Source organism: Plecotus auritus (genome assembly GCF_963455305.1).
Source record: "Plecotus auritus genome assembly, chromosome: 5".
NCBI classification, from domain to species: domain Eukaryota; kingdom Metazoa; phylum Chordata; class Mammalia; order Chiroptera; family Vespertilionidae; genus Plecotus; species Plecotus auritus.
In genome coordinates, this window is record NC_137776.1 from 51,333,426 (window position 1) to 51,353,225 (window position 19,800).

General features: G+C 42.5%; 1 protein-coding gene across 2 annotated transcripts in view; it reads right to left on the reverse strand.

The window, feature by feature from the left end:
* The window catches only part of CERS6 (ceramide synthase 6), a 264,685-nt gene extending 249,717 nt beyond the window's left edge, over positions 1 to 14,968 (reverse strand). For both annotated transcript variants that reach the window (XM_080667729.1, XM_080667728.1), the window contains exon 1: positions 14,631 to 14,968. In XM_080667729.1, the coding sequence (XP_080523855.1) occupies positions 14,631 to 14,800 (170 nt within the window). In that variant the 5' untranslated portion in view covers positions 14,801 to 14,968. The remainder of the gene's footprint in view (positions 1 to 14,630) is intronic.
* Positions 14,969 to 19,800: the final 4,832 nt, after the last annotated feature.

A 19,800-nucleotide genomic window follows, 5' to 3' on the forward strand; every position in this document is an offset into this window, starting at 1 on the left:
CCCTGGGAAGAAAGTGGGAGGGAAACAAAACCACGGTGTGGTGTCAGCAAGGCCAGACAACACGCTCAGGAGGAACTGCACACCGGCAGCGGCCCTGGGCATGTGCACCATGAGTACGCTCTCAGGAGCGCCAACCGACACTCACAGGGGAGCCCCTCCATCCCCTTTTCTGAAAGCCTTGGCACGAGGTACATGGAGAGTGGGGCAGGAGCTGCAGCTCAATCACCAGGGAAGCTCCTCCCCACACCTCCCTCCCTCCCTCACCTCAGGGAGAGGCAGAGGAGCCACTCTCATTGTGAAAACAGCCCTGGCTGGGGACCAGACCAACACTGGTCTAACAATCAGGTGGGCTGACCTGCTGTTTCAGTTGTGACAGTTCCAGACAAACCAGGAGCAGCTGGTTTGTATTCTACATTATTTATTAGATATTTTCTAAACACTAAGAACTTATATTCTACATTATTTATTAGATATTTTCTAAACACTAAGAAATTAGCCCAGCCAGCATGGCTCCATGGTTCAGCATCAAACTATGAACCAGGAGGTCACCGTTCAATTCCAAGTTAGAGCACATGCCCAGGTTATGGGCTCCATCCCTAGTGGGGGGGTGAGGGGGGATGCAGGAGGCAGCTGATCAATGATTCTTTCTCATCACTGATATTTCTCTCTCTCTCCCCCTCTCCTTTCCTCTCTGGAATCAATAAGTATTTTTTAAACACTAAGAAATTAAATTAGCTGCATGAGATGATAGCTCTTATGAACCATCCTACACTCTACAATAGCACCATGGGGGTGCCCAGCAGCCAGGCTCTGCCAGGACCTGGGTGAGAGGCATAGGGCAAGTCGGTTCATCTCTATAAGTTTCTGAGTCCTGATATGTAAAATGGGAGGTGGACACTTTTAGCTTTGCCAGTATTTCAGAACATCTGTGCCCTAAATCAGCATTTGGTAGTGTGGTGTTCCAAGAGGTGGGGAGGGAGGGGTGGTAGAAACAGTGTGTCCTGGTGAGGAGGGGCATTTTTTTTTAATAAAAAAAAAATTTACATTTTCATTTATTTATATATTTTCTAAAATAAAAAATATTTATTTATTAAGGGCACATATTTTAATTGACTTTTTTAAAATGTATTTTTTATTGATTTCAGAGGGGAAGGAAGAGGGAGAGAGAGATAGAAGCATCAATGATGAGAGAGAATCATTGATCAGCTGCCTCCTGCATGCTTTTTACTGGGGATCGAGCCTGCAACCCAGGCATGTGCCCTTGGCTGGAATCAAACCTGGGACCCAGGCCGACGCTCTATCCACTGAGCCAAACCAGGTAGGATTTTTTTTTTTCTTTTTTAGATAAAGAGGAAAGGAATGGGAGAGAGAGAGATAGAAACATCAATTAGAGAGAACATCGATTGGCTGCCTCCTGCACACCCATTACCAGGGACTGAGCCCGCAACTCTGGCAACCCGGGCATGTGCCCTGACCAGGAATCAAACCGGGGACCTCTTGGTGCATAGGTCGACACTCAACCACTGAGCCACACTGGCTGGCTGAGCCACACTGGCTGGGGGAGGAGGGATATTTTTTCACTCTATCAATTCCACATTTATTTTTATATGGATTTTAAAGGGAGGGAGAGGGGAGAGAGAGAGAGGAAGAGAGAGAGGAAAAAAAAACATCAATTTGCTCTTCCACTTATTTATGTATTCATTGGTTAATTCTTGTATGTGCCCTGAGTGGGGAGCAAACCTGCAACCTTGGTGTATCGGAACAATGCTCTAACCAGCTGAGCCCTGGCCAGGGCAACAATTCTATGTTTAGAATTGGCTTCATGTGGTGCTAATAAAAAATAAGCCAACTTTTAGTCAATTTTATTGTGTTTTTTTAATCTACAGATAATATCCTCCCTTACTGCATGTAACTGGGGCACAACTCTCCACCACCATGGCCCACTATGGCTCACCACTGGTGTCTGACACATGATGGACTCGTATGTTTTTGAATGAATGAGTTTTCAACTTCCTAAGTAGAAAGTCTGTAACTGTTAAACTACTGCTAAATTAAGTAGAAGCAGTTTTTGGTGATTTGTCATTCAACAGCATGTGGTTTCATCTTTGCCTTACTTCCTCCTTTAAAAGACAACCCACCGCAAATGTCACATTTGATCATCTTCAGATGTCCTCTACCAATGCCTAAAAAATTTAACAGGCTCATTAAATTATTTACACGACAAACTACTTACAAATTACACTGAAGCTGGGTAGAGCTGGAAAAGTGCTCCTGGTGGAAAGCCGGATCAAATCCCTTCTAAACTAGTTTGGTTAGGTCAGCCATATTCACACCAATGGGCGTTCAAATTTGGGGGCTGTAGATTAAGGTCAAGTTCTTCACTAAGCTAGGGTTATTTAATGCCGACTACAATCGGAAGAATCAGAATTTTCCTTGGGGGGTATGAGAAAGGGGAAGAGAAGCAAAGGGTGGGTGGGAGAGGGATAGGGAGAGAGAGAGGAGGAGGAGAAGAGAAAGGTAACAGGGAAAGTAAAACTCAATGGTTACACTGACAACCCCAAGCAGTGAGAGCAGGATTGGGGTCCATCATATACATTCATGACAGAAAGGAAAAGCCAGTGAAAGGTCTCAGAAATCTAATGGTAAAGTCCTACTCCTGGAAATCAGGGTTCCAATAAACACTCAGAAAGCGTTTGTGTGTGTGCCTTTAATAAACCTAAAGAGCAAGTAATGACTGCTTCCATGCCCTAAGCACTGCCCTAAACCCAATGCAAGGGGAATTTCATTTAATCCTCACAACAGTTCTGTAAGTGTCGGATGGAACCTGAGCAGGGAGCAATATGGTAATTTGCTCCTAGATCGGCAGCTAGTTGAGTGGCATGGCCAAATTCAGTCCAGGTCTTGGGTCAATATAAATGGCAAATCTGATGTTTGCCATTCCTTGTGGTTGAACACTCACCCAGTCAGTTTTCCCTTGAGACTACAAGCAATAAAACAGGACCATCAGGGCCAGATGGGGCAGTGACAGACGGGGATATCTGCATGAGGCATCCCTCCACTGAAAGGGGGCTTCCTGAGAAAACTCGCCCAGGGAAAAGCCATCTTCCTGAGCTGTCTTCTCACCCTGAGAAAGCTTCAGGCTCTAAGTGGTACACAGCTACCAACATTTGCCTAAAATCCCACCTTTGGGAATAGTTTTCTGCCACAAAATACAAGCAAGTCTCTGGCCTACAATCCCCATCACTACTAACAGTTGAGAAGAAAAAGCTAAGCAGCATTTTCCTCCCTAAGTAGGCACAGTGTTGAAGAGATTGGGGCTTCAATGCCTGTCTAAAACTCCAAATATTTTCTCTTCAACAAAACAAGTAAATCCTCTAGTTCCAGGATCAAATATATAAACAGGTTCTATTGCCTCCACAAGCTGCACCCTCTCCCCACCCCTCTACCCCCACACACACCCAACACAATTGGTTCTCAAGCAGGTGCTAAATTGTGTTCTATGGTGCCAATTATTTTTTACACAATGTGTGTTTTTAGGAACCAGTTTTACAGAGTCCCCTTTAAATACATTTTTTTTTTTTTTTTGCAGAGAGTCCTCCAATATCACAAAGTAGGCATATTCCCCATTTTATAAGCAAGGAGACCAAACTTCAGAGAGTATGCTATCTACTATTGCATAGTTGATAAAGGACAGTGTTTTGGATTTAAACCCAAGTCCCACAGTCTTTCTGATATTCCATCCACTTTCCTTTTAACTCTAGTGAGGAATATACATTTCTAATTAATTACAATAAATGTAGAAAACAGTAACACAATTTAAATGCAGTCACCCTGCAATCTACCCCCACACTCAAAGATACGCTCACCCACTGACGCACAAAGCCCTGATATTCTCTTAATCTCCATAATGCCTAAGTGACTGATTGCTTGGTTCTCAATTTTCCTCCACTCAAGCTATTGTGTCCAAAACTGCCACTCTGCTTAAACCACCACGTCACTTTATTCTGCTTTGAAATGGTGATCTATTACGACAAGATCTACAGAGCCACTTAGACTAGCTGGCAGCCTTTCCCCCGATACCTGCTAGACTGTGTTCCTGGACAAAATGTTAGACGGTTTTTCTCCATCCCCTCCCCAACTCTTAACTCTGTGCTGCTGCTCTGCTCCCAAAATGCCCCTGTGTTTTTAAAGGATCTGCACCAATGATAATAAGAAGGAAGGAAGGGAGAGGAGGAGAAAAGAGGGGAAGGGGCAACGAGAGAAAGAGACAGGGTGGGGGGACAGAGAGAAAGAAAGGAAAGAGACAAACACAATCACAGCTTCAGGACAGCAACAGCAGCTTTGTAACCTGAAAACCTCAGAGATAAGATGTGACATTTATGTAGACACTGGCAAGTCACAAATTCCTTGGTTACCCAGTAAAGCAACACGGCCTCCCTGCAATGAAACACCGTTTGTGTATCTCCACCCCAACTCCTGCCCAAACAACCCCACAAACCAATTCTGAGGCAATAAAAGCAAAAGTAGGAATAGGAAGCAGGAGGGGTACGAGAAAAGTCCATCAGGAAGGCTAGTAGTGAGGAAAAGAAAGTTCCCCTTTAAAAAAAAAGAAAAAAGAAAAGAAACTAGCCCAAATATTACCACAGATGAATTGGGGAAAGCAGAGTTTTGTACAATGAGCAAACATAAGTATAAAATTTGAAAACTATTTTTCAATAATAGGTACCTGCCAATGCTTGCAATCAATTGCCTTACAGTAAGCAGCATTTAAGTAAAATCACATTCAAATTTTCAAGTGTTTAAGTCACTTGTGTATAAAGTGGGTGTAAAATTAAACTGAAAGACAGGAGGAGGGTGGGACCTGACCTTCCAGAGCAAGCTTCCGCAGGCTCTGTGGCCGAGGCCATACTAGAACTTGATCCCATCAGCCTGGTTTGCTTTAAGTGGATTGGGAACTCACTAGGGTGCCTTTACTTTAATCCTAGGGAGCCTGTGAAACTGTACAGTGTGTTTTTCCAGAGACACATTGCTCTCCTTTGCTATACCTGCTAATTGACTATTATTAAATTGCCCTATTAACAAGTGACGGAAGGACAGTGTTGAATCGAAGTGCCTGTCAAAAAAGCCCAGGGAGCTGAGGTGTTCTCAGGACTTCAGCCTTCCTTCCATCATCCCTCACCCTCCACCCACCTATGCCAGATGATTCCGAAAGAAAAGGGGCTCTCCTAGATCCCAAGGCATTATGCATTTAAACAAACAAACAAACAAACAAACAAAAAAACAGTGCTTGGTGGAATCAAGAGGCTGGAATGTGTGTTCTTAGCGAGAAAACCATCAAATCCAGAAAATGAAACCAGTTATTTCTAGTAAGTAAATTTGTCTTTACTTGGCAAATCTTCTTTGTTTTTTTATTATCATTTTTAGTTGTGGTAAAATATACATAACATACAATTTACCATCTTAGCCATTTTTAACTGTACAGCTTAGGGGCACTAAGTACACTTACACTGGGCAGCCATCACCACCCTCTATCTCCACAACTCTTGCACCTCACAAATCTACACCCATGAAACAACTCCCCATTTCTTTCTCTCTCCAGTCCCTGGCAACCACCATTCTACTTTCTGTCTCTATGAATTGACTGTTCTAGGTACCTCATATAAGTTACCATCACACAGTGTTTGTCTTTTTGTGACAGGCTTATTTCACTTAGCATAATGTCTTCAAGGTTCATGCATGTTATAATATGTTAGAGGGTGTGTTGTTGTTTTTTTCCTTTTTAAGGCTGAATACTATCCTGTTGTATGTGTATACCACATTTTGTTTATCCATTCATCTGTGGGACACTTGGGTTGCTTCCACCTTTTGGTTATCGTGAAATACTGCTATGAACATACGTGTACAAATACAGTTGACACTTAATCAAGGGGAAGTTAAGGGCACTGACCCTCCTCACCACCCCTAGTCAAAAATCTTCAGATAACATTTAACTTTCCAAAAATATTGGAAAGTTCCACAGTTATCTCTAGGTATCCGTGGTGGATTGGTTTCAAGACCCACCGTGGATTCAAGAATCCACGCATGCTCAAGTCCCTTATATAAAATGGTGGAGATCAATGCATAACTGCACCCCTCTGCATCCTCGAATTCCCAGCTGTGGACTGAAAACAGTACAGGTATTTACTAAAACAAAGTCTACATACAGTATAACTGGATCCACATAGTTCAAATCCCTGTTGTTCAAGGCTCAACTGTACCTATTTGAGATCATGCTTCCAATTATTTGGGGCATATACTGGAAGTATAATTATTGAATCACAGTAATTCTATTTTTAATTTTTCAAGGATCCTCCCCATACTGTTTTCCATAGGGGTCACAACAATTTGCAATCCTACCAACAGTGCGCAAGGGTTCCCTTTTCTCCAGATCCTCACCAACACTTGTGGTTTGTTGATGATAGCCATTCTTACTGGTGTGAGGTGATATATCATTGTGGTTTTTATTTGCATTTCTGTGGTATTGAGGATCTTTTTATATGTCTATTGGCCATCTGTATGTCCTCTTTGGAGAAATGTCTATTCAGGTCCTCTACTCATTTTTTAATACGATTGTTTGGGGGTTTTTTGGTGTTGAGTTGTATGAGTTCTTTCTAAAGTTTTAATATTAAACCCTTATCAGATTTATCATTGGTTAATATGTTCTCCCATTCAGTAACTTGTCTTTTTGTTGTTGTTGCTGATGGCTTCCTTTCTTGTGCAAAAACTTTTAGTTTGATGTAGTTTCATTTGTTTTTTTTCCTTTTTCTCCCGAAGAGACATATACAAAAAAATACTAAGAGTAATGTCAAAGAGTTTACTGCCTATGTTTTTTTCTAGGGATTTTATGGTTTAAAGTCTTATATTTAAATCTTTAACCCATTTTTAGTTTATTCTTGTCTGTGGCATAAGAAAGTGATCTAGTTTCTTTTTTTTTTTCATGTATCTGTCCAATTTTCCCAACATCATTTATTGAAGAGACTATCTTACACCACTGTATAATCATGCCTCCTTTGTCACAGATCAATTGACCATATAGACATGGATTTATTACTGGTCTCTCTATTCTGTTCCATTGACCTGTATGTATTTTTATGCCAGTACCATGTAGTTTCAAATACTGTAGCCTTGTAGTACCTCCAACTTTGCTCTTGTTTCTCAAGATTTCTGTGGCTATTGGGGTCTTTTGAGGTTCTACAATTAAGTCACTCTTAACCAAATATCCATAGAGAAAATATAAATGAGTTTAGGCTCTATCTGTAAATTTTCCTTCATAAAAACTCATTCATTCTTAATTGCTCAAACTTCCTCTGAGCCCTTTATCTCTGCCTCACTCCCCACAATAAAGTCAGGATATTATCTACTTCATCCTCTTGCATGCATCTCTTTCACTATGTCAAAGCTTTCTCCTTAATGATAATGATGACTTAGATTGCGGAAGAGAGGCAAGAGGCGGAAAGAAATAAAAAAGTGTAAACACGTGACCAGAGAAACATACCAAGACAAGACCATTCTGCATTGGAAAAAAAATCCAAAGGCCACTACTTTCCTATCCAAAAGGTTGGGAAGCTCATTCCAGTAGGAAAATACACATAAATTCACAGAAAATGAAATAAAAATGATTAATAAATATTTGAAATAAGTTAATCATGAATAACATAAAAACACATGATAGCAGTAACATTTTTTCAACATTCAAAGAAAAAATGTCCTCAAATGGCAATAATCTGCACATCGATAAGGAAGTGCAAATGGACATAATCTTTCTGGACATCAATTTGGAAACTTACATCAAGAACACTAAAATACTTATCCTTTTGGACTTGAAAATGCCATTTCTAGGGGACATTACTTAGGAAATAATCAGGAATTGAAAGATTTATATACACAAACTAGAAACAACCTAAATGCCCAACAACAATACAGTTACTGGTTAAATGAACTATGGTATATCCATAGTGTAGAATAATGTACAGTCATTGAAAATATTTGCTAATAAATTATTACATAGAAAATGTTCAGGTTATATCATTAAATGGCAAAAAGCTGCATATAAAATTATAAATATGAGATCATCTATATATACAGTATGATCTCATGATATTGGCTTTAAAATATGAGATCACCAAAATTATTAGGATCTCAAGAAGCCTAATTCCAAATGCCTACCTAGCTATTTTAGACTGTGTAATATTAGTTCCATTTCCTGAACTCTCAATCCTCAGTGTCATCTGTAAATATTGGGAAATTTAACATCTACCTCACAGAGCTTGGTAATAAACAAAGTAAACCATAGAAGGTAATAAACTCATGTTAGGGGGAAAATAATACAATTTTGAGAATTATGGCTTTGTTAAGAAATAGATGACCCATGGCTTTAGAAAATCTGGTGATGAGCCGAAACCGGTTTGGTTCAGTGGATAGAGCGTCGGCCTGCGGACTGAAGGGTCCCGGGTTCGATTCCGGTCAAGGGCATGTACATTGGTTGCGGGCACATCCCCGGTGGGAGGTGTGCAGGAGGCAGCTGATGGATGTTTCTCTCTCATCGATGTTTCTAGCTCTCTATCCCTCTCCCTTCCTCTCTGTAAAATATCAATAAAATATATTTTAAAAAAAAAGGAAAAAAAAAGAAAATCTGGTGATGAGAGAAGAAATGTTAGTGCATTGTTAGTGCATACGGAATAACATGGGCAACAGGGACCTAGGTTGTAGTGCTCACCAACAAACACTATCAGGTAGAAAAACAGGTGAAGAAAGCCTGAGGCAGGTGCAGTGATCCATTCCAAAGCTATGGACTGTTGTGCTGATGAACGCTCACCTGGACCTCCATTTTCTTTCTACTGCTACCTGCCCTTCCCCATCACAAAAAAGAAACCACTTCTGAAATCTACACTAATAAAAAAGAAAGATGCAAATTGACTGTACCTTCATGACACCCACCAGCCAATCAGGAGTGAGTATGCAAATTAACACAACAAAGATGGTGGGTTAATTTGTATACACAGGGGCTGAGTGGCCGGGGATGGGATGTCGCCATGGTGATGATGCAGGCGTTCTGCACCGCCCCAGCCACTCTGGGTCTCTGGGCAGCGTGGGAAGGCAGAAAGGGGGCTCCAGGCCAGAGCAAAGGCAGAAAGGTGGCTCCGGGCTGGAGTGAAGGAGGTGCAGATAGCCAGGGGCAGGAAGGCCCATTCTTTCACAAATCTTCGTGCATCGGGCCTCTAGTATCTTTTAAACTGGAATCCAGGAGGAAAAATATCTAACCCTGTCCAGCGGGAAGTCAGATACTTCCAACAGAAAAGTCACAAATGAACTCAGGGTGTTCATTTCATCACTCCTTGATGGCATTAAATCATTTGTGGTCATTTAAAGTTATCTCACTTGCCCTCCCCACCATTCTAAGGCGCTTCCCATTAAGAGTAACATTATACCTTTTATCCATAAATCAAGCTATTATAAACAGCTTAACTTTTGCACCCTGAAAAGGCAAACCTTTTCTTTTGCAAGATGAGAAAGCTGTGCTAAAGTTCTGGGGGAAAAAATACTATCCTTTTTATTTTAGCATGTTTTCCAACAAAACATCCATTGTAATTCAGTTTTCCATGTCAGAAATTGTAGTAGGAGGTAACCTATGTGTCTGACCCCAACTCTTTCCTCTTTCCCCAGCCTGGCTAAGCAGGTATCCATGCTTTAATCTGAATCATGCCATCATTTAACAAGTGAAAAGTTATATTTATAGAGTTAAATATCCAGAACTCACTGCATGAGAAAAACCGAATTTATATACTAGCACAAGTTATTCTCAAATACTGTGTTAGTCCATTCAAACTGCTATAACAAATACTATGTTAGTCCATTCAAACTGTATACCACAGGCTTGATAGCTTATAAATAACAGCAATTTATTTCTCACAGTCTGGAGACTGGGAAGTCCAAGATTAAGGCACCAACAGATTTTGTATCTGGTTCACAAACAAATATCTTTTTACTGTGTCCTTATGTGGTGAAAGGGATGGGGGAGCTTTCAGCCCCCCCCCCCCATTTTTTTAATATAAGGGCACTAATCCCATTCAGGAAGGTTCCACCCTCGTTACCTAATCATCTCAAAGTCCTCACCTCCTACGACCCTCACCTTGGTGGTTAGGATTGCAACTGATGGATTTTGAGGAAAAATAAACTGTCCATTGCATACTCTTTTAAAACATATCTGATAATTATCAGTCTCTTCATTACAAGGTACTTATAGAAACTTCAGTAATGAAACTCACCTGACCCCCCACTTTTCCTGGCAGTCATTCACTCATATCTGTCCTCTCTCTTCTAACCATCAGGAATACATTCTCACTCATTTTCTCTCTTTGTCTCCTCTCCTCTAGGACTTCAGTCAAGGCTGCTGGCGAGGCAAATATATTAAGTATACCCATAAGAAGAGCCCACTGGCCAGGCAGTCCCTCTGACACAGCTAAGACACTGGTGTTTACTGTTTGACTGAATGAGCCTAAGCAACATTGGTAGGCCTCCTGAAGAATGACAGTTCTCACAGAGCTTGCCACTCTGAGAGCCAAGTTGACAGGAATGGGCTTGTCATTGCTTATCCAGCCATCACTAGGAGTGCTGGGTGTATGCTGGGTCCGTCTATAAAAGATCCAAGGAAAGAGTAATTGCTTTTTCTGTAGAATCTTCTTTGTTAGTTATTCTGAAATACTGTAGCTTTTGGGAATACAAATGATAATAGCCCAAATGATTCTTTTAACTCAATCATAACTAAAAAAATACAAGAAGCAAAACCATTGGCTAGAATAACTGTATGAAAAAAATCTCTGTATTCTTCGATGACTTATATCTACCTGTAGGAAAAAAAAAAATATGACATTTAGCCTGCTTCAAAGTTTGATAAGAAAACGATTAGTAAGCCACAGAAATCAGATAATCGGGAGGCCGAAAGCAACCTTGCCTTACCAAGGCCAGCTGCTTCACGTCACAGATGAGAAAATAAGACAGAGAGAAATTAGGTACCTGCACTAGGTTGAGTAAGTTTGACTAGAACTTGAATGTTCTGATTCTCATTCAATACTTTCTGCATCGCCGAAACCGGTTTGGCTCAGTGGATAGAGCGTCGGCCTGCGGACTGAAGGGTCCCGGGTTCGATTCCGGTCAAGGGCATGTACCTTGGTTGCGGGCACATCCTCAGTGGGAGGTGTGCAGGAGGCAGCTGATCGATGTTTCTCTCTCATCGATGTTTCTAGCTCTCTATCCCTCTCCCTTCCTCTCTGTGAAACATCAATAAAATATATTTAAAAAAAAAATACTTTCTGCATCTCTCTCCTAAACCCGCAAGGAAGAAAATGCATTATCTTTCATAACAATAGCTCAAATAATTTTTTATTTCCCCTCAGAAGTTCAGCAGAAGTGTAATCCCACATTTATGAATACCATAGCAACACACATACAAAAAAATTTTTTGGAAGAGCATTTATTATAATTCCAGAGAATGGATTACTAAGCCTAAACAAGCATTAAATCAAGAAAATTCATCAAATAGATGATAATGCCACATTATTAAATAAGATTTTGGTCCTTGTCATCAAGCTAACAACATACTACAATAGTATACACAGCCATTTTCATCCTAGGAGAAAGCATTCAGTTTTCTTTTTCACATCAGATATTTTATTGTCAATCAAGACATATCTATAGTGGCCCGTCCTATCCTAACCCACAGCTAAGTATAGTATAAAGACTATACTTAAAACCACCAAGCTTTGGGCTATTCACAGACTCGGCTGAAAGTCACTGAATTGAAGCTCCTCCATTTTTAACCAACCATGTTGGGCATCCATATTATTGCCCATATGGTACTATAATATGACATTGTTCTGGCCACCAATGCCTCCACTATCATCATCCCAACAGTGAGAGTGGATAGGAAAAGACAGAACTGTTCAACGGGGCACAAGTCCAATTCAGTCAATTCTTCATAGAGAGAAATACACAAAACTGAGGAGAAGGTATTCAAATTCACAATTTTAGCCGCAACAAGGACATAACAGACCCCATTTGATGGAAATAAGAATCTTGGATAATCAGGTATTTCATAGATATGTTCTCAGCTTTGAAATCAATGACAACAGAAGAAAAACAAATAGAATACCCGAGGGAATTATTCCTACTGTAAAAGTATTTCATTTCGCAAAGGGACACACAACAACAGGCTCCTCTAAATCATGTTATACATTACAGAATATGACAAAAGGAAAAAATGCATGCACAACATATTAGAAAGGTACTAAAAGTGAGTCATACCAGTGATAATATCGCCTGGTTCAGTTAAGTTGATTCTGGCCCTTGATGGATACTGAGATGAAGGGCACAGGTTAGAAGCCAGAATATGTCACTTAGGTTTGAGAAAAGGAGAAACATGCAGAACTTGTAATTCTGGATACAACTATACACTTGGGTTTTTAGAGAACTGAGGTAGTCTGAACGGTTAAAGGCAGAATTGTCACAGCTTTAACAAGAAACAAAATAGACACCCTTCCAAAAGTCAGTAGCATCCTGTGGTATGTGGGCCATACTGAATTATTACTCTGAACATTAATCATAAACTTTCACTTTCCATACAGGCCATGAAATCACTTGTACTTGAATCAATGGCCTGAATGACCATTGATCAATGACCAACTCTCTCCATATCAATATGAGGACATTTGCTGGGATTGACAGTTGAAAGAAGCTGATCCCTTTGTGTAAACTCTTAAGTCACAGGATTGTGCAAAGGAAGAGAAAAATGTTCAGGAAGAGAAAAAATGAACTTCCAGTTTTCCATTATTACATTATTTTTATTTTTTTAAGGCAGAGAAAGTCTAAGTATAAAGCTGTCTCCATTCTCTAATTTTCTTTTTCTCCGACCTAATGAACAGCCTGGAATCAGCTTTCTGCATACAGGTCATCGGCTGGCATGCTTTTGTTGTCCAAAACATAAGACTACACATCTCTTTCAAATGCATTAGCTAGCTAAAAGTGATCCCAGCCAGAATTTATCAATCAGAATCAATTAGATATCATTTGGCAACTGTGTGGAGCCCCTACTATGTGTCAATACAGAGCAATCTGCTGTTCCTGAGAGGCTTTTTTTTTTTAGAGATAGCAAGGTTAAATATGAATTCCTATTTTCTGTAAGTAAACATTTGCTCTAGAAGCAACTTTCAACCTACAAACACACCCACTTTTTCACAGCGAGTCTTAGTGCTAGACAGGATCAATGAGGTATCTGTGCTGGATTCCAATCATTTAAAAAAAGATCTTTAAACCTGTTCCCTTGTGCACTCAATCTCTGCATGTGGACAGCTCACTTAGTTCGTAAGCAACAATATTGCCCATTGAAAAATGCCCTTTTCATAAACAAAATATACTTGTTGTTCCCATGAAGCTTTGTCTGTTGCCATTTCCAGCAACAAATTTAACATCCTCAATAGCGGTTTTAGACAAACAGAAACAGCAAACAAAAGAACAGAGCAAAAGCTGAAGAAACAGCACCAAGGTGAGTTGGACGCAGGGGAAGAGAGACGGAGTGGAAGTGAGAACTGGTCTTTACTCTGTGATCTAAGAAATTCAGCCTTTCCTGATGAAGGAGGCTAAAGGAGAAGCGTAAGGGGTGGTTTTCAGTTGAGAAAAAGAAGTGTGCTGTTATCCCGGTTCTGTTTCAATAAGACCAGGAGAGCCAGGACAGGCAAAATCCAGTTTAGTGACTAAGACTGATTCAATGAAAGTAGCACAAGTTTGTTCATGACACAGTGCGGCTACCAACCCAATCCGAGATTTATGTAAGCAATAATGTGTCAATTCTTTTTTGTTTAAATGTTAAGTGCGTTCTGGTACCAAAATAAAAGTATGGTTATTCATAGGCAACATCTATCAATTTAATGTCACATTTTGCAGGTTGTGCACCCATCCTGTCATATCTTCTTGTACAGAAACAGCTAATGGCCTGGAGTGTTGGAAACCTACAAACTATTGTCACCTATTTCCCAGGACTGTGGGCCTGATACTCAGTATCATCGGTGGAAATCAAATCGTGGCCAGAAGCCAAGGAGTCCCTGACAAATCCGTGTGCTGATTGGGGTGAACCCATTGGAAGTGTGTGCGGTTCCTCCGCCCTCCCGGCTGCGTGTCCTGAACGTTCCTGGCTGTCAGGTGGGTGGCGGCGAGCCTGGGCGGGCAAGCCCTGCCGGGCAGCGCGGCGTGCTCGCGGGGTGGAGAGGGAAAGCCCCGCGGAGTGCGGCGCGTCCCACGGCCAGCCGCCGCTCACCTTTGTTGGCCTGTCCTCGCTGCCAGAGATCGGGCCAAGGAGGAGTGCGGGGAGCGACCCCAAAGCTCGCGGCCCCGCTCCGGCGCCCGGGTGAATCCGTAGGCAAGCCAGGGACCTTCTCTGGATCCCTGAACAGCAACCCCTTCCTGAACACAAAGGTTGGGACGCACGAGCGCTGGGGGCGCGGGAGCATGAGCCACAGAGCACGCAGGAGTGCGTGTGCGTGTGTGTGTGTGCGCGCGTGTGTGTTATAGGGGGAGGGGAACAGCGCTCCAGCCCTTCTTACCTCTCGAAGAGCAGCCGCACCATGAAGATGCAGAAGGCCAGGGGGAAGGCGAGATAGAGGTCCTCAGCCTGCGGGAAGTTGGCTTCCTCCGTGTTCTTCAAGTCCGCCCAGGTGACATTGTGCGGAAGCCAAAACCTCTCGTTCCAGAACCAGGCTAAGATCCCTGCCATCTTGCTTTGTCCACTCCTGTCCAGGCTCCCGCGGCCCGCGGAGCTCCTAGCGGTGCAGGGCGCCCGGGGATGCGCGCGCGCTGCAGGTCCGAGCCGGTGCCGCCGCCGCCGCCGCCGCCTCCGCGACCGCTGCTCTCGAAGGCTCGCGGCGAACGCCGATTCTCTCCTCCCTCTGGCCGACCTGGGGAAAGGAGCCGCCTTGCCTGTCACATGGCAACCCGCGCCGCCGCCCTGATTGGTTCACCCTCGCGTCAAACAGCGAGGCACACGCGGCCAGCTCGCCCACGCCCGGAGGACAGGGCGCAGACGCTGCGCCCCGGGCGCCCGGGCTCTGCTTTGGAAAGTGCCGCCGGCCCTGCGCTCGCCCTCTCCTTGCTCTGCGTTTAGGACAGCGACTTGGGGCCGGCCACCCTCCTTCGCCCCAGTCCCAAGTCTTGCTCGCACATGCTCAGAGCGCCGGCCCCTGCCCCACTGGAGTTTCAGGGGTCTCGATCCGCCTCCCGTGTGCGCCTGCAGGCAGTGAAGAGGCAAGTAGAGGCCGGGCTACTTCAGAACCACCCTGGACTAGGAGAAAATGGCAAAAGGAGAAGTAGGGGGCGCAAAGAGCGAAGGAGGAAGAAGTAACAAGGAAGGAGTTATCCACTGGGGCTCTTGGAGAGGCAGGGTGAAAATCAGGAACTGGTGGCAAGAATGGTTTGGCACGAGCCATCTATACCCCACTGCCCATCGTCCCTCTTTCCCCTCCCTCCCCCCGCCTCCATCTCTGACCTTCTGGCCTCCTCAAAGTACTGCTGGTTACCACAACCAGTTCCCCCAGGGAACAAGGCCCTCTTATTGTAATTTATGAAGAGGTAGGAGAAATTAGGCACTTAATTGCTATTTGATGATGAAGGTGATGACAGTAACTGCAGATTCTGTAAACTGGCCCTCTAAAGGAACCTCTCAGAAAATGCCATCAGACCACATTTTGGCTTCACAGATCAGGAGAGAACTTTGCTATTTGGCAGGCTCATTATTAATGCCTTTCAAATCCGAAAGCTTTAAGGCAGTGGTCGGCAAACTGCAGCTCGCGAGCCACATGCGGCTCTTTGGCCCCTTGAGTTTTTAGCAAAGGCCAGCTTAGGAGTACCCTAATTACGTTAATAACATTGTACCTACCTATATAGTTTAAGTTTAAAAAATTTGGCTCTCAAAAGAAATTTCAATCGTTGTACTGTTGATATTTGGCTCTGTTAACTAATGAGTTTGCCGACCACTGCTTTAAGGCATTAGGTCTGACACAGGCTCCTTCTCTCCCACAATATATTTCCTCATCAATTCAGGATCTATGTGTGGATCCGTTCAGTGGCCCATGCAGATATTTTGTTGCTTTTTCTCACAGTCATTCATTTTTTCTGCCTGCTTCTGCCAGTAAGTTCCTCTGAGCCTTTCCAAGAGGCATATAAACAGCCCCTCCATTCACACTTTACTCTCTCTCCAGCAACCACCCTCCTTCTTCGCCTTCCCTTTAAAGCGATGCTCTAAGAATTACTTACATTTATTGCTTTCAGTTTCTTTTCCGTCCATTCTCACTTGAATTTCCTTTTGGGCATTTTCCCTCTGTACTACACGGAATTGCTCAAAGTCACCAATGATGTCCAGGCTGAGAAACCCAAGGGTCAGTTCTCAACACCTATCCCAGTAGCATTTAGCCAAGTTGTTCAGTCCCCAACTCTTGAAACACTTTCTCGTCTTGGCTTCCAGAAAACACTTTTCTGTTTTTCTCCTACCTCATGGCCACTTTTTACCAAGTCTCCTTGCTGGCTACTTCTCACCTTTCTAACCCCTTAAAGTTGGAGTGGCTTAGGAGTCAGTCTTTTGTCCTCTTCACTTTCTATCTACATTCATTCACTTTGTGACCTAATTCAGTACCTTGGCTTTCAAGTTCATACTGATGGCTCCCAAATATGTATCTCTAGCCACAAACTTATCCTTGAACTTCACACTTCAAAATCCACTATCAATTTATCAATCCCACGTTGATGTCTAAGAGCCATTTCCTGTCTAAACTACTAATCTTCCCCCTAAAATTTTTCCCTTCTGTTGTCTTGACTCAGGCCAAACTCTTGGGATAATCTTCTTTGCTTTACTTTCTCAAATCTCCTTTCCAATCCATCACAAATCCTATCTACTCCATCTTTAAACCAGAATCACACCACCTCTCACCACCTCTTCTACCATCTTGGTCAAAAAACAACGAACACTTAATTATTTTTAATTCATTTTTATTGTTGACATTATTACAGGTGTCCCCATCCTCCCCGACTTTGCCCACCTCCACCCAGCCCTAATGTAAGTCAGATCACTTCTGTGCTTTAAAACCCTACTTGCCTCACCATCCATCCCCAAGTGGCAGCCAACGTCATTTTCATGTTCTAAGATATTTGACATCATATTAATTCTCTGACCACATCTACTCTCTTACTCTTCTTTGGTCACATTGGCTTCCTTGTCCTTTCTGCAAAACACCCAGCATGCCTTAGGGCCTTTGAACTTGCTTTCCTCTATCCCTGTAACTTTTTTCCCCTAACAGTCCATGTCTGCTCTTTCTAGAACGTCACTCACTCAGTGAAACCTTCCCTAGCCACCCTAGTTAATCTACAACCTTCACTCCCCACCCCACTCTTCCCATCCAACTCTCCTGCTTTGTTTTTCCTCAAAGCATGCATCACCATCTCACACAATATATTTTTTACTTATTTCTTTATTGGGCTCTCAACACAAAAACTAAAATCTAAGCTTCAAAAAGTTAAAGATTTGTGTCTATCACTACTCTATTCTTAGCGCTTAAAATAGTGCCCAGCCCATAGTGGGTACTCAATATATTAACTCTTTTTTTCATGATAAAATGCTTTTTATTTATTTTCTCTCTTGTATGAATTATTTTGAATGTTCTTTTTTAATTCTTTATTGTTAAATTATTACATATGTCTCTTTTTTCCCCCATTCCTCTCCTCAGCCACCCCCGCCCCCCAGCACATGCCCTAAGCCCCCTACTGTCTGTGTCCATTGGTTAGGCTTATATGCATGCATACAAGTTCTTTGGTTGCTCTCTTACCCCACACCCCAACCCTCCCCTGCCTCCCCTCTGAGGTTGGATGGTGTGTTTGATGCTTCTATGTCTCTGGATCTATTTTTGTTCATCAGTCATATTGTTCATTATATTCCACAAATGAGTGAGATCATTTGATATTTATCTTTCTCCGACTGGCTTATTTTGCTTAGCATAATGGTAAGTGTTCCTTCTTTTTTACAGCAGCATAGTGTTCCATTGTGTAGATGTATCTCGATAAACTATTGAATCACTGAATCACCATTACTCCAACCTCACTCCAAATCTTCTCTAGGAGAGGAAAGAAATCTGAATAAGTAATTGTGTTAAATGCTTATATACTTGTGTGAAGAATAGTGTGGGCATAAAGAAGGAACGGATCAATTCTGAGGTAGAATAGGAGAGTGTCACTGTCTCCACTTTAGACTATGCAGCCAGCTGCTCAGTGTTACTGATGACCCTCCAGGAAATTGCCTTGGCATCAACTATATTCTTACAGGCCACAGAAAGGAGGTTTGTTGAGGGCTCTTGCCACCTTTGTGGCAGGAGGTCATGTCATGATAGAGCCTGGCCTTCTGGGCCAGCCAGACTCTCTCCATGGCTTCTTCCTGCTCCCTCATGTCACTTTCATGTATGACTTGACAGTATCTTGCCTTCTACCCTAGGACCTCTCTGCTGTCCAGCAGGCCTGCTGTGTCTTCCAAGCGTGTACAACAGGAAGTGTTGGTGAGTTAATGCCCTGGAGCCTGATCTTTGGTCAAGGGCAATGGAAGCCAGTGGGTAAATGTTTATTCCTTTCCCTCCCCTGCCCATTGGGCCACACACAGGAGCTTCAAACAGCCTCTCTGAAAATATCATATGATAATAATTTTATGGTTGGGGGTGATACAGCTTATTTCAAAACTGTGGCCCCATAACTCACTCCCTTATATTCCCTCTCTCTCTTTCTCTGCCTCACTCTCCTTTTCCCTCATCCCTGCTTCTCTGAAATTACACTTCTCTGGAATTGCTATTTTTTTCTGGAGAAGACAAGTTAAAATAGTATTTCTTACCTGTTCATCGACTCTGAGAAGGTGGTGGGATTTCAGGAACATTTTGAAAGATGGTTTTGTTGGAAAAGTGGAATGATAATTTACTACCCTTGTGTGGGATTTGCACAAGTAACTTAATTTCTAGGAACATTTTTATGACTTGCGATGTAAGTTGTGCACCAATAGTTCCTGTCTTGCCTATGTTACTCAACATCATGAGGCTCTCACTGAGATAGCAGATATGGGAAGGAGTTGTAAACTCTTCACCTCTATACACATATACATTGTAGCAAACTTCTACTCTTTGATCTGTCCGGCATATCTTCAGGCAACAGCCCTTTCCTATCACCCTCCATCCAAATGACTACCCCATAAATACAATAGAATAAAATATTCCGTGTCTGACCACATTTTATTGGTTCCATGGTGGACCCTTGGCCTAAGAGAGTAATTAAAGTTTGTCTTTAGGTATTGATTGGGGCATGGGTCAAGGCAATCTTTCTCTGTACACTTGGACCCTAGGATTTCAAACTCAGAAACTGTTAGCCCCAAATTTCATCATATGGGTAGGAAAGGCAGAAGCTAATGTGCAACTAGGGAGAAGAATAAAGCAGACCTGTAGAATCAAGTAAAGGTAAGAGATACATTTCCACATGGTACCTGGGGGCCAACTGCTTTCTCATCCATGAAACAGTCTTCCATCTTCACACAAAAATTCCCCTTTTTAAATTGGGTTTCTGTTATTTCAACCCAAAGGAGTCCCACTATAAACAGGACATTACTCTTAGAGTCCACATATTTAAAACCTCAGTTCAGGACCCAGGGAGGGTTACTCACAAGAAAGACAGCACAGCACACTTCCCTAGAAGACCACTTTA